Genomic DNA, 13,265 nt, shown 5'->3' on the forward strand with positions numbered 1-13,265 from the left:
CACGGTAACACTCCCTGCACTAACCCCTAACACACAAACACACTGCTGTTCGCAGCAAGACTGGCCATCCAAAATAGCAGCTACTCACAGATTTCACTACCCACAGCCACTGGTAAAGTATATTCCTGTCTTCATTTCTCTTAAGATTTTGGGAACCATAGGGTTTAACCTCAAGTCAGCCACTGTTTTTCCCCTTGGTTATATTCATTTCTCACTCACCTGCCGCTCTTTTTGATGGACTCCTACACTGACTCCCTCAGCAGTTGGGTTTTGACATTTTCTGACAACATCATGCAGTACGTTACATGCAAAGCACATGCTGTTATATTTTCAGGCACCTTCTACTACCAATCAGGTTTGCACAGATAATGAAATCTTTTCAGGAAGCCAGATGCTTTTGCTGTGTCATTCCGGATCTCTGTTGCGCCCTGGTCTGAACGTGCTTTTGGGTTTGGAGAAAGAAAAAAAAAAATTTTTTTATCTTCTATTCATCAACACATTAGTAGTCCCATCTGAGAAAGACGATGACTTATAATTAAGTGATGTCTATACTCACACAAAAGAAAACCAGGCTCTCCCATCCCTCTCCTCATGAGCACAGGCAGGGATGCGTTAGGTCTCTGCCCATTAGGAAGACAACGTAGGTTGCTTCCCTGACCGTAGAAATGTATCTAGCCAGGGTTTCTGCTCAGCAGTTGCACAATGGTTTTCAAGTTAAGCTGTGCTCAGCAAATGTGCAATGGAGAACTCCTGCGCTCCCACACGCTGCCTGAAAAGTACTGACACGTGCACTGACTTTAAACTCCGGCAACCTCTTCTCTTCTTCCTAAACTATCAGTAAGAAGTGATCGGGGTATGTTATCAAAAAGAAACATTTAGACACATCCTTCTCTTGAACCTCCCTGGCTATTTTCCCCCCTTTCAGCTATGATACCGACTGCCATTCCCTATGATCTACAATGTTTCCACGTGAGAAACCTCCTGTCAGCTGCTCTCACCCATGCTTCTGGTTTCGCCTCTCTGTCAGCCTGCCATGCTGGTTTGTCATGTGTAGGACAGTCAACAAGAACTGCGCCCAACTGAGTCCAACTGGCATTTGTGGCCCAGACTACGCAATTCAGCAAAAAAACCCCAACCCAACAAAACAACCGTACATTACACATAGATTATCTCTTCAAAAGCATTTGAAGAGACATCCAAGTTGAGGAGCCCATCATTCAAGCTTTCTTCAGCTGGAAGCTCTTGCACCAAACAGCAGGCTTTAGTGCAAAACTCCACTCCGTCAAAAGATGTTAGCTCTCCCAAGCAATGGGGCTCACAGAGAGGGCCAGAAACAGCGCACTCGTGTTTACATATGAGTGGAAAAACGTATCTCTGCTACTTAAAACACCTACAAGTGCATTATTTCTCTGTAAAGCACTTGGGTAACTTCTCCCCAGTTTAGTGTATCTTCAGTCAAGAGGAAGTATTTTAGAAAACTCAAGGATATTAAGTCTTCCATGGAGCATATTGCCATATTTCCCTGTTGTGGAAAAAGCTTCCAGTGGCTCATCCTTGGCAGTACATCCTTCCTGAATATTCCCCGTCTCTCTCAATTGTCTGTCTCAGCAGAAAATTGTGAGGAATAAAAGGACTGTTACATCACTTGACAGGTAATAGCCCAAAAGAGTGGAAAAAAATCATGTATACAATGCAGTGGCAAGCATAAACACTCTGTATTGTTCCCTGGCCTTTCACTTCATTTTGAATTGCAAATGGATTAATGATAGCAGAAAAGGGAGAGAGATAAACGTACACAATGACAAGCTTTTCTGCTTCATCCTTTATAGGAGTTTAGCTGCAAAACCCAAGTCTTTGCCGTTGAAAGTAACTTTTCTTCATAATGAATCTAGAATGCCTAAAAGATGTGGGAAATCTGTTCCCCAGTTTAATATTAAACTGAAATACAATCCTTCGGGCTTTAACTAGGAACATCTGGTAGAAAAACTCTGCTGGTCAAAATTTACTAGCTAATAAAGACTATAATGAATTTCCAGAGTTAAGAGTTACGCATGTTTTATATAAAAGCAATCATGACACTACAACACACTCAACACTTAGAGTAGAGGCAAAGATTATTTTGCAAGGCATGAAAGAAAGATACATCACTGCAATTTAAATGAATTTTATGGCAATAAAATAACGCACTTTTTTTTCTTTTTAAAATACAGAGCCCGATTGAATATAACCAAACCTAAACTTTCAAACTCCTTAAAGCAAGAGATCAGACAAATATGTCAAATATGTTTAATTTTTTTCAAAATAACTGATGGCAAAATAAAATATTTACATCACGTCATACTGTGTAAACATGTAACGTCACTGTACAAAGAAATATACATGCAAAATAAAGCAAAAAATTTAACTAAAACAATAAAGGAAAATAATACACAAACATAATGATATGAGGTTGGTACGAATACACATCCAGTTTCGAAGTCAGTTGTTTTCTTTTAAAAAGTTTCTGTACAACTTTACAAAAAAAACCAAAAAACAAAAAAGGAATAAATAGAATACAGTGGAAGCCGCAAAGCTCAAAACTAACCCAAGCTAGGTTATGGCTTAAGACCCATATATCTAACTACTGTGGGCTGTCGGCTTGGTTTCTTTAAACATGGCATTTCACACAAACATAGATGACAACACACCCATATGGACTCCGTGATGCACAGAAAACCATCTCTGTCTTTTTAAATAGCTCACGTTAATATTACTTCAACCTTAAAAACAGTTACTAAGACAACTACATTACGTGTCAGATTCTCCTTATCTGACCACTACTTTCTGAATGTATTCTTCACCAAAGAGCACAAAATTCATTTGTTCATTTCACAGAAAGAAGTAAACACAGATTTGAAAATTCTAAAAAGTAGCAAGTGTGGAGACTGATTTTGGGAAAGTCAGACTTTGGCATTTTGAATATAATAATAAATTTTAAAAAGTGTCACCCTACTTCTGAACCAGTTTGAGATTTGGGATACGAATCTCTCTCTCCTTTTTTTTTTTTTTTGAACAATCCTTAAAACTGACTAGTCTTGTCTAAATTCTATGCTAACCCTCATCTTAAACTAATAATGACAGTGTGGTACAACACACCCGCCCCTGCCCACCCAGAAACCCCAAACACACAAACAAAACCATAAAGCTCGCCGTACTAAGTATGTGCTTTTTCTATATATTTATTACAGTTACAACAGAGGTCCTCATAAATAGTTGCATAAAATGTTAAAGCCACAACATTGCACATGATATGAAAGAAAACAAAATCCCAAATGAGTGCATTTACAGTATTTCATCCTGCTGTATACTGCTTGACAGTCGGGTCGGCAAGCTGGGCACCAACCCGAAGTCCTTTTCTAAGGGGACAGTGAGTACTGACCCAAACTGAAGACCCGCACAGTGGTATACCACCATTTAGGAAGGAGGGGGGAAAAAAAGGATAAGGGACAGGGGGAAAAAAATTACAGACCGAAGGCAGGTAACAGTCTATATACAAGTAAGGCCTACATTTTATCAGAGCAAAACGATTCATTCTATTTGTATGCAAAAACTTTGAGGTTGGATGCACTTAAAAGCAGAGTCTGATCTCAGTGCACTGCTACGTGAGATACATACAGGCGAGGCAACTGGAAAGCTCTAGGACCAAGTGAAAACCAGATGTTATAAATGGAGGCCGTACCAATGGGCAGCCATTTTGGTGAGTCTTCTCCAGGCATGATTTCATTTTTGTTTAACACCAGTGCTTTGAACATAGGCATTTCTTCCTTGAATAAATCTTGAAAATGGTAGTTAAGTTCACTTGCAAAATTCAACTCTTGTTTATTAAAAAAACTATTTTTATTATTTTATTTTTTTTTTGCAGAAACCTGAATAAAATACTGTAACTGTATCGCTCGTGACTGCTTTTTGCAGAGTACAGTGCTATCGTCCTCCACCCCAGTGAAGTCTGCATCGCCGGTCCCCCGCGCCGCCCTGCACGGGTCCCCCTGGAATGCGTTTGCACACGAACATTCGCTAGCAGCTGGTTGGCTCGGGGTTTGCTTTCCTCAAAATTCAAGTCAACAGCTGATTGGCAGGAGTCCATCTCCAGTCTGATTGATTGGCAGGAGGAGTCCATCTCCAGTCTGATTGATTGGCAGGAGGAGTCCATCTCCAGTCTGATTGATTGGCAGGTGAAAGAGAATGAGAGAGAACTTCAGGCAAGGTCAAACTCTTGGCAAGAGCCTGCTCTGTAAGAAGTTTTTAATGCTACGGATGGGTCGAACATCATTCTGGTGTTTTCGCCGCTCAATGAACGAAGTCAGTCTGGATATGTCAATGCTGTCAGCACTTTTGCTATTCCCCAGCTGCAGCCATTGCTCCTGGAGGGCCAGTGCAGCCGAGGGACGCTTAGCTGGGTCATCCTGAAGTAGGAAGCATACAAAATCTTTGGCCTTCTGGCTAACTCCTTTGAAGTAGTCATCTGGGAAACTAAAGTCTAAGCGGCAAATATTCAGGCAAGTTTCCTCTACACTTTCATCCAGGAAAGGAGAGACGCCACTAAGAAGGACATATGTGAGCACTCCAATGCTCCAAACATCTGAAGTGAGGGAAACAGGATTTCCAAGAATAATTTCAGGAGCTGCAAACTCTGGGTTTCCAAGTAACTGGTGGATATAATACGTGGTATTGAGCTGGACTGCATCTCCAAAGTCAGCCAGTTTTATTGTTGGCTTAGTGGAACTCTGGTCCACCAAAATATTTTCAGGCTAGAAAACATAAAAGCAAAAGTTAAAATGTTTTTTTTCCAAGTCCGTTTAACACACATTTAATGCTCCAACGTTACTGTTTCCCAGCCAGTGCTGTCAGCTCAAGAACACAGCAAACAGCTGTGAGGTACAAGGATTACTGCTGAAGGCCGGCTCTGCAACACCCCTAGGCAGTCCTACCAAGGCTTCCCCCAGACCAACCAACACAGTATGCAACGAGTGTCCCTTAGCTGCTGGCACTATCATTTTTGCAGGAAATACAGTTCTGCCAGATAATACTGCAGATTTTCACAACAGCAGCTCTGCAAAGTTTCACAGGAACCCGTACTTTGGAGCGTAAACTTGAAGAACAGCAATTAGAAATAGAGGGTGAATAAAGCAACTGCTCTATTTGCTTTATGACAGCGAGACAACAAACCCCTTGCATTTAAAGACTGGAAGACCATGTCAGAATTTTTATGATGCTTTCAACAGAATTCAGCTTTACTTGGTGATTCTTAAATGTAACGCAGTTGTACAGATGGAAGTCAAGCATTACTATGAGACTATGACAGCAGAAGATCCTGTTGGATGCACATGGCTTCAAGAGAACTGCCCCACTCTTGGTGAGCTGAAAGTGGAATTATTTTTACGGTTTTGTTTCTGAAGCTACTGCTGCTGTAGCTGTGATCTCAGCGAAACAGGACTGACTTACCTACAACTAGTTTTTATCTAGTTCATCTGTATGTACCCTGAGACTGGAAAAAGTACTGGTGAACTCCATATAGCACTAGAAAAAATTAGATTTGGGGTCTCTATGATTTGCAGAACCAGACTGGTTCTGCTGGGAAAACAGAAACACACGGAGGGAAGATGCAGGCTCTTTTTGCTTTTTCCCACCATGACCCCTTTTGGCTGAAGAGACCCTGCCTACAAAGATGACCTGTTGCGACGGAGGGAAGACAAGGGCACTCAATGTGAGTGATCAGCAAGCTTCGTTTATTGAATAGCATAGCTGTCTTTTATAATTAGCTAATACATGTTCCATATATACTCTGCTATAATTAGCTACTACATGTTTCCATAATACAGCATTCTGATTGGTTCGTCAATCCAGCCCTTAGTTCCTTATCTGCCGTTAGTTACCTCTTCTTCTCCCATGCAGCTACTCCCTCTTTTCCCATGCCTGAGCGACCACAGGCTTCTCAGCCAGCTGGATCATATCTATGTGACCCTTCTCAGCTAGCCAGTTTCCCACAATGACCTGTCAATGCTAAAACTCCTTGTTATTCAAATACAGCTGGAAAAAAAAGTGTAAAGAATAAGTCTTTAATTAATATTCACATTAAGACCTTCTTATATAGCTTTTTCTACCAGAATGCATCAAATTCTTGTGGCTCAAGTAAAATTCAAAGGGTAGACCAGAGGCCCAAAGAGGTACCATTCACATAGATATCACAGCCCTCAAAGTATAAAGATGAGAAAGAGATTGCAGGAACAAAAGGAAAGTAGTCTCTTTCACAACAAACTACGATTTGTGAGAAAGAAATGGATTTCTGCTGCAAGTTTCTCAGAAAGTAAATAAACAAACAAATAAATAAATAAAAATCAAACAAACCCATTCCTGACAGCAATTACTTCCAGCACAAAGGACCACACAGGGCCAGCAAGCTTTAAGGAGAAAGCACAGGGAATTCAAAGTTTCCACTTTGCTGGCTATGAGTGATCTAAAGGATTTGGGGATGGAACCCCAACCCATACCCCTCACACAGTCGCAAGCAATTCACAGTTCTATGTTCCTAGCTGCAAGTTTCCTAGAGGAGGGAGGTTTTTATGCCCGGAATGGTGCACGCCGCCAGGAATCCCATTCCCTTCTCACCTTTAGGTCCAAATGTGCTATTCTGCAGTTGTGAAGATACTGCACAGCTTCCAGAATCTCTCCCAGGTAGAGTCTGATCTTCCCTTCTGTGAGGTTTCCCCATCGCACGACGTAGTCTAGAAGGCGACCCTGGTCAGCCCTATTGGAATTACAAGGGTTATATTTTGGATTAATCCCTATATCAGAACTGAAAGAAAAACCCAACAGCAATAACTGTAGCCTGCAGCAGCTAGAAGACAGAGGACTAGGGTATGAAGAGGAGATTTGATACCAAGTTACCAGATCACAACATTCCTAATTGACTTGTGCAACCACTTGATATAAAGTAACTCCTGGACCTTCAGACTAAGACAATCATCCACATATCAAGTTTAATATCTCAACTTGTTTCCAAGTTTTAAACTCTTAATTTTAATAACAGCATCATACAACTGCAATATTTTACTTAGGTGTTTTCAAACTTCTATGGAATGTTAAAGTTCCTTATTCATAAACCACTATAAATGCCCCAGAAAGCAAGCTGTAGAGACTGCATTTTATAGATAAAGTTAGAGTCCACACACATTTCTAACACTAGTATGTAGTTGGTGGAGGTCTCAAAGGTATCAAGAAGGCCAATGAGCTGGGGATGCTGGAGATTCTGCATGACTCCAAGTTCATGGGTAACCTGGTCTCGCTTCATCAACTTCTTATTCACAAACTTAGTGGCTACTGCTCGCTTGGTTCCCTTCTGGTCACACTTCTTAACGACAGAAAATCTGCCCCTGGAATACAATATTGAAAGGAAAGAATTAACCAAGAGATGCACTGAGGACATCTGCCTTGAAAGATACCCTGAGATCGATCTAATTTTAGACCTCTAATAAACTACCCTTACAGAGCAGTTTCTGGACATAAACGAGAGTTTTCAGTGCATGCATCTTCTACAAAAGGTGTCTGTATAAGTAAGTATCTCCTGATAGAGATCTGTTTTATCGCATAGCAGAGAACTCAAGTCAGAATACTATACAACTTTCAAAGGTCATCATTAAGTTGGACAAATGTATATTCTGCGTGACTTATTCTGCTCATTTTCAGACTTTTTCTGTCTGCAATTTTCATCCCTAAATAAAGAGGTTTAGGAGAGGTTCACTACAGAAGCAGCGTCAGTCACTGTAAAGCATGCTTAAAAAAATAATCATCCCTTAATCTGTGATAACACTTAAGCCTAAATACATCCTGTTTATGCAGTGCCATCTAGTGCTGGTGAAATTTTCACTTCCTCATTTTTATTTAATCCAACATTGTTCTGACCTTTTAGGCTCCTATAATAACTATTTTTCAAAGAGAATTTCATTTTTTGAAAGAGAAGTTAATATTTTGACATAGACAGCTTTGGAGATCAGCATACAGAACGCACCTGCCAAGCTCAGCCACTTCACTGTAGAGGGACTCAAAGTTGTCTTTCCAGATTACCATGATCCCATCACTTCCAGGACCTACAAAAGAACAGCATGGCCAAAATATAATATGCTCAGATCCTCCTCAGAACTATATTGTTGTCATTATAACTGATGTATTGTTTCAGATGTTTACAGAAGAAGTAGTATTTGGACTTCATATTCAGTTTGGGAAGAGATTTCAGAAAGAATTTGCCTCAGACTGGTCCCTATCATCTTTCTTTTGTAGCTGAGTGTGTCCATATTGAAAAGCAACTCACGGCCTCATACTGTCGCATCCTTTTGCAGCTCAGAAAGGAAATTACTTCTGCAATCAACTACTTCATTGACAGTTTAAAAAGACTACCACAGCAACAGAAGGTAAAGAGCATTCTTGACACTCTGCACAAGACAATGCACAAGAATTGACTACAATCAAATGGCAAGTCCTTCATGTCTGAAGGACTGAAAAAGACTTCATAGTTTGATGTTGAAACCTTACTTTGTGCTACAGCCTTAGAGTTTTCATTTTGCTTTTATGGGCTGGGGAAATGAAGGGTAGAATGGCTCCGGAACAACTGGGCCCAGAACTTCTTTGTAAAAGTATTAATAAAGCTGAGTAGAAGGGCTAGCAAAATACAGCTAGTTTAGTTTTGACTGAAAAGTGAACACGTACTTTTGGACAAGGTCAGTAAGACCAAAGACTCTGGCTGAAAGACAGTATTTTAGTCTACAAGACTTCTGTGACTCTGATTCTGGCCAAATCACAGTTTTGGACTTTTGTACTGGTGTAAGGACACTCATTACACTAGCTCCTTAAAACACACAGTTTCTCATGGATTCTTGTCCATCAAGAGCTTTTTACTTCCCTGACTAGAAAGTTTCCTTGGCTGAGATACTATCAGTGGAATCATGCTGTCCTGTTAATCCCCATATGACACAGGGTGGCAGCAAGACAACTGGATTACACACCAAAGCAGCACAGGCAATGCAGCAGAACAAATTCTACAGTGGAACTAATTCAGGTGCAGTAGGAAATGTCTGTACAGGAATGAGTAACCTTGACAAGTTGAAGGAAACAGCAAAAAGAACAGGTATCTTACATTATGTCTCATTATCAACAATACACCTGCCACTAGGGAAAAAAAAAAGTGATCAGGTAGTGCAGCAGCTACCTGAAAAAAAACCCTCTGTTTTTCAGAAAACATTAGTGTAAAGACCAAAATTTTATTTTCTGCCTCTTTTCCATATTGCAACACACCTATCTTATGGCTTAACTACTGGCTGTCTTGGGTCAGTGAGCAGAAAATGCTGTGAATAATCACCACCTCAAGACGTTGGCAGTAAGGCACCGATTGTGGCTGCCAAGAGGCAGAGCTTGAAGCGGCAGCACTGATTATAAACCACAAAAAGTTTCAGATGACGTTTTGGAAGGGACACATGCTTTACAGTCTGGTTTCAACATGCCAGGAAAACGGCAAAGTTTTCTGAAAAAAAAAAGGAAGAAAAGATATTTTGGAGGGGTTCGGGACAATCGTGTAAGTCCCCATATCAGCTGGGACAGACATACAAAGACAGAATGCAGCACTTCATGTCTTATTTTCTTTTATATGACTTGATTTGATATAGAGCCATTCCACCTAAAATGTATTAATGAATTCTCACCAATGGATAAATACATGGGCCTCTAAATAGATTAAAGGACCCAGATAGTATCAATTGTTATAAACAGCACGTAAGAAACCTTGCTATCCTGCTGTCTCCCTGTGTTTTCCCTGTTTCTAAAAATGGAGGATCCCGAACACTTAAGAGAACAGCTGAATGTGCAAACACGCACTGAAACTTATAACTATGCCATCAAACACATCAAATAAAAATATTTTCTTTTCCTTTGCTGTCTGCCTCCAGAACACAGGCATTTTTCATCTTTGCAGGTTTCCTTTTCATTCTCTCACAAACATTCAGGCTGCCTCAGTTCAGGTACTGAAATAATGTAACCTGAGTGTAGATCCATGATGCAAAGACAAGACATAGTTACATGTTCTCCTAAACACTGTGGCTTTATAATTCAAGCAAAGGAGCATATTAAAATACAGAGCAATGCTAGTCTTTTCTTATCTGTACACTTTAGAAATTACACACATTAGCAGAGTAACATTCATTGAGACTAAACTAAGAATGCAGATGATAAAATATGTTTTTATGTTTGAACTAGTATTGACAGACAAGGTAAACGCCCATTGACAGTACTTCGTAGGGATCTTGTTTGTATGAACCTCTAATTAGTTACATCTTCAGAGTGCATCTATTCCTGCTGAAACAAGTAATATATCGCAGGTGAAAAGGTTTGTTATAATACTCCTTTAACAGAGGGATGCCCAAGAGCCAGAGTTTTGTTTTTCCTGTAGTATGGGTACCAGACACTTTGAATGTAACTAGATTAAAAAAAAACAGAGACAGGCCTACCTAAAACTCGTAGACTGGCCGAAGATGAAACTGAACCCATATCGTTTGCAGCTATACATGTATAGATACCATCGTCTTCTGCAGTGACGCCAATGATTTTCAGTGAAGCCTCTCCTAAGTCACTGGGAAACACAATGCCATCCATTAACTTTACATTCATTTTACAGACCTTAAGCTATGGAAATCAGATAAAGTTAGATTGAGATTGTAGTTATTATTCTCCTAGCCCCTCTCTCTCTCTGGACAAACATGATTAACCCCGTCTTGGCCACTTCAGAAGCATCTACCAGAATTTGAGCACCTTGTGTCCATCAACTATCTTGGAATGTCCTACAGATTATTAGAAAAACATCCTCATTGACAGTCTGTCTCAGCATGTCACAGGCTCCATTGTGTTTGGCAAATCAAACGCTTCCCCTGTTTCTTCCTGCTTCCTCTACTTCCTTCAAATTATGAGAAACCATATCGAGGTAACGATCCATCATTGTTTTTTCTGTGAGGTTAGTTTCCATCTCTGACTCCCAGCATATAGAAGCTGATCTAACATTTATACTTTCAGAGCATTCATCCTTTGTAAGACAGGGCTCCCCCTTCAATACAAAAGGCACACCTCACCACAACTTTGGAGACCTCAGAACCTGGGAGAACTAAAAAGGACTTAAGTTTTCCCTCTGCTCCAGGGCAGAGACAGCAATAAGCTATGTAAGACCACAGGAGAAAGATTCTGCAGACTCTTCCTTAATCTCTCTCACTGCTCAACCACCCTTTTTGTTTGGTGGTTTGTCTTTAAATTTCTACTGAAATCTCTCTCTGTGCGATTCATTTGACCCTCTGCCATGAACATGAACAGCAGATAATTTTATTTGCAAAAGTCTCTTGCAAATGTGAATACTTGGCAAGTCCTCCCTACACTTTTCACCTCTAGGCTCAAAACAACCCTAACACTGTGTTATTCTTTCACAATAAGGCATATTTTTAAGATTTGCTATCATTCTTATTGCTTTCCTTTGGATTCATCCCAGTAACTGCAAGTCATTTGAGTGACTGCACCAAAAACTATTTGCTATGTTCTTCACCACATGACCTAATTTCAGGGAAAAAAATGAACATGAATTTTAGGAACATAGGAAGATGACCTCCCTCCCCAGCTGAAAGAACACTTCATGACTATTATTTCTAAAAATCTGTCAGCCACAACCAACATGATTTACTGGATATAAATCTGTAACAGTAATGAATAACAGTGAATTAAACCTAGTGAATCTAACTCATCTCACAACAGTCCTGGATGCAGTAGAAAAGCTGCCACAATGCCTCTGTCTCCCCAGAAAAAAAAAAAATATACCTGGTGAAAAGGAAAAAGGAGCAGCAGCAAGAGGTAAAAAAGAACAGTATAACATGCCATCAAGTTTGCAGGTACGTTGGGCTATACCACACGACTTCTAAGAAGATGACATACAAAGAAACCCCTTCATTCTCAATTGAGAGCATAATTCATAGATAACACATTTCTTCACACTGAAGTTACTCATTAAGCAACACTTTATGTATATAAAATAATGTTTTTTTCAAAAAAACCCCTTTTCTAATGTGCAGTTTCATATTCCAAAATACAGCAATTTCTCTTATTACTCAGGTCTTTGAGTTACCAGTTAGTCTGTTAAGTTCTATCATAGCAAAGCTAAAACCAGACAAAAATGTTAGTTTCTGACCTTCAACAACGAAGACTGTGACATTGCCTTGTCAGTAGGCACTAGAGGCTTTTCTTTGCAAAATACTGTAGTGTGATCTGAAAGCAGCCATTTTTCTCCAAAATGATGGTATGCTACTAATGGAAATAAGGGATTGGTAGGATGGCATGTCACAGCACTGGCATGTCACAACACACTGTTCTGGTTCAAGCACTCGGTCAGCGTGACAGAACCACGATGGCTTCTGCAACAGCTAACCAGAAACACCAGCTGAATTTTCTTTTGTTTTTAAAAATCAACTGAATATGACATTTGGGTACCCCAGCCATACACAGAAGTTACAAAACATTTCGAGAAAATCTCAGAAATATTTCTGTCTGAGGGCAACCCTACCTTTATGCCTCAAAGCCAAAAGTTACCCTGTACCAAGGGTGCAAACAGAAAATATAACAGTCTCAGCAGTTCCTGTTGAACATTACACAAATTACTTACCTGTACGAAATACTGTGATGACCGTCATTGCTCAGTGTGTTATGATCAGGACCTTTCCAAGTAACTGAAGCCTTGGGGCGACCACAGACTTTACACCTAAGCACGATGGTCTCTCCTGTCTCACATGTTACCTCACTCAATGGTATTATAAACTCTGGGGGAACTGGAAAAAGAAAATTAATGGCATTAAGTCAATTGAAGTTAATAAATTTGCTTTTCTATTCCTTGCACTCTCTCTTTTCTATTAGACAAAGTAGTATGGTACTTCAAATTTCCAAGGCTTATCTATCCCTCTACACTTGGAGCACATTCATGATTAGGCCACTTGCTCGGGCTCTGCAGAGCTAGGGAATTTTTCTCTGTGTAGACTTGGAGACAACACTACTGCTATGCCACAGATAACCCTGAAGCCTACCATGGTGATGCAAACAACCTCTTTATGGCAAGCCAAGGAAACTCTACAGTGAGAAGTATTTAAGGATGTATTCAGCTAGGCTATCTTTATATCCAGCTAAGTCTGCAAAGGGGAACACAGAACACCTCACTCATCCAC

At 40.1% G+C, this 13,265-nt stretch overlaps 1 protein-coding gene across 1 annotated transcript in view; it reads right to left on the reverse strand.

Moving 5' to 3' along the window:
• Positions 1 to 4,142: 4,142 nt before the first annotated feature.
• Positions 4,143 to 13,265, reverse strand: part of TRIO (trio Rho guanine nucleotide exchange factor) — a 182,907-nt gene continuing 173,784 nt past the window's right edge. Inside the window, exons 51-56 of the mRNA XM_009883743.1 lie at positions 12,713 to 12,875; positions 10,530 to 10,651; positions 8,045 to 8,123; positions 7,209 to 7,409; positions 6,646 to 6,784; positions 4,143 to 4,787 (exon numbers count right to left, since the gene is read on the reverse strand). Coding sequence (XP_009882045.1) covers positions 4,245 to 4,787; positions 6,646 to 6,784; positions 7,209 to 7,409; positions 8,045 to 8,123; positions 10,530 to 10,651; positions 12,713 to 12,875 — 1,247 coding nt within the window. The 3' untranslated portion in view covers positions 4,143 to 4,244. The remainder of the gene's footprint in view (positions 4,788 to 6,645; positions 6,785 to 7,208; positions 7,410 to 8,044; positions 8,124 to 10,529; positions 10,652 to 12,712; positions 12,876 to 13,265) is intronic.

Source organism: Charadrius vociferus, unplaced genomic scaffold (genome assembly GCF_000708025.1).
Source record: "Charadrius vociferus isolate BGI_N301 unplaced genomic scaffold, ASM70802v2 scaffold103, whole genome shotgun sequence".
Classification (NCBI taxonomy): Eukaryota; Metazoa; Chordata; class Aves; order Charadriiformes; family Charadriidae; genus Charadrius; species Charadrius vociferus.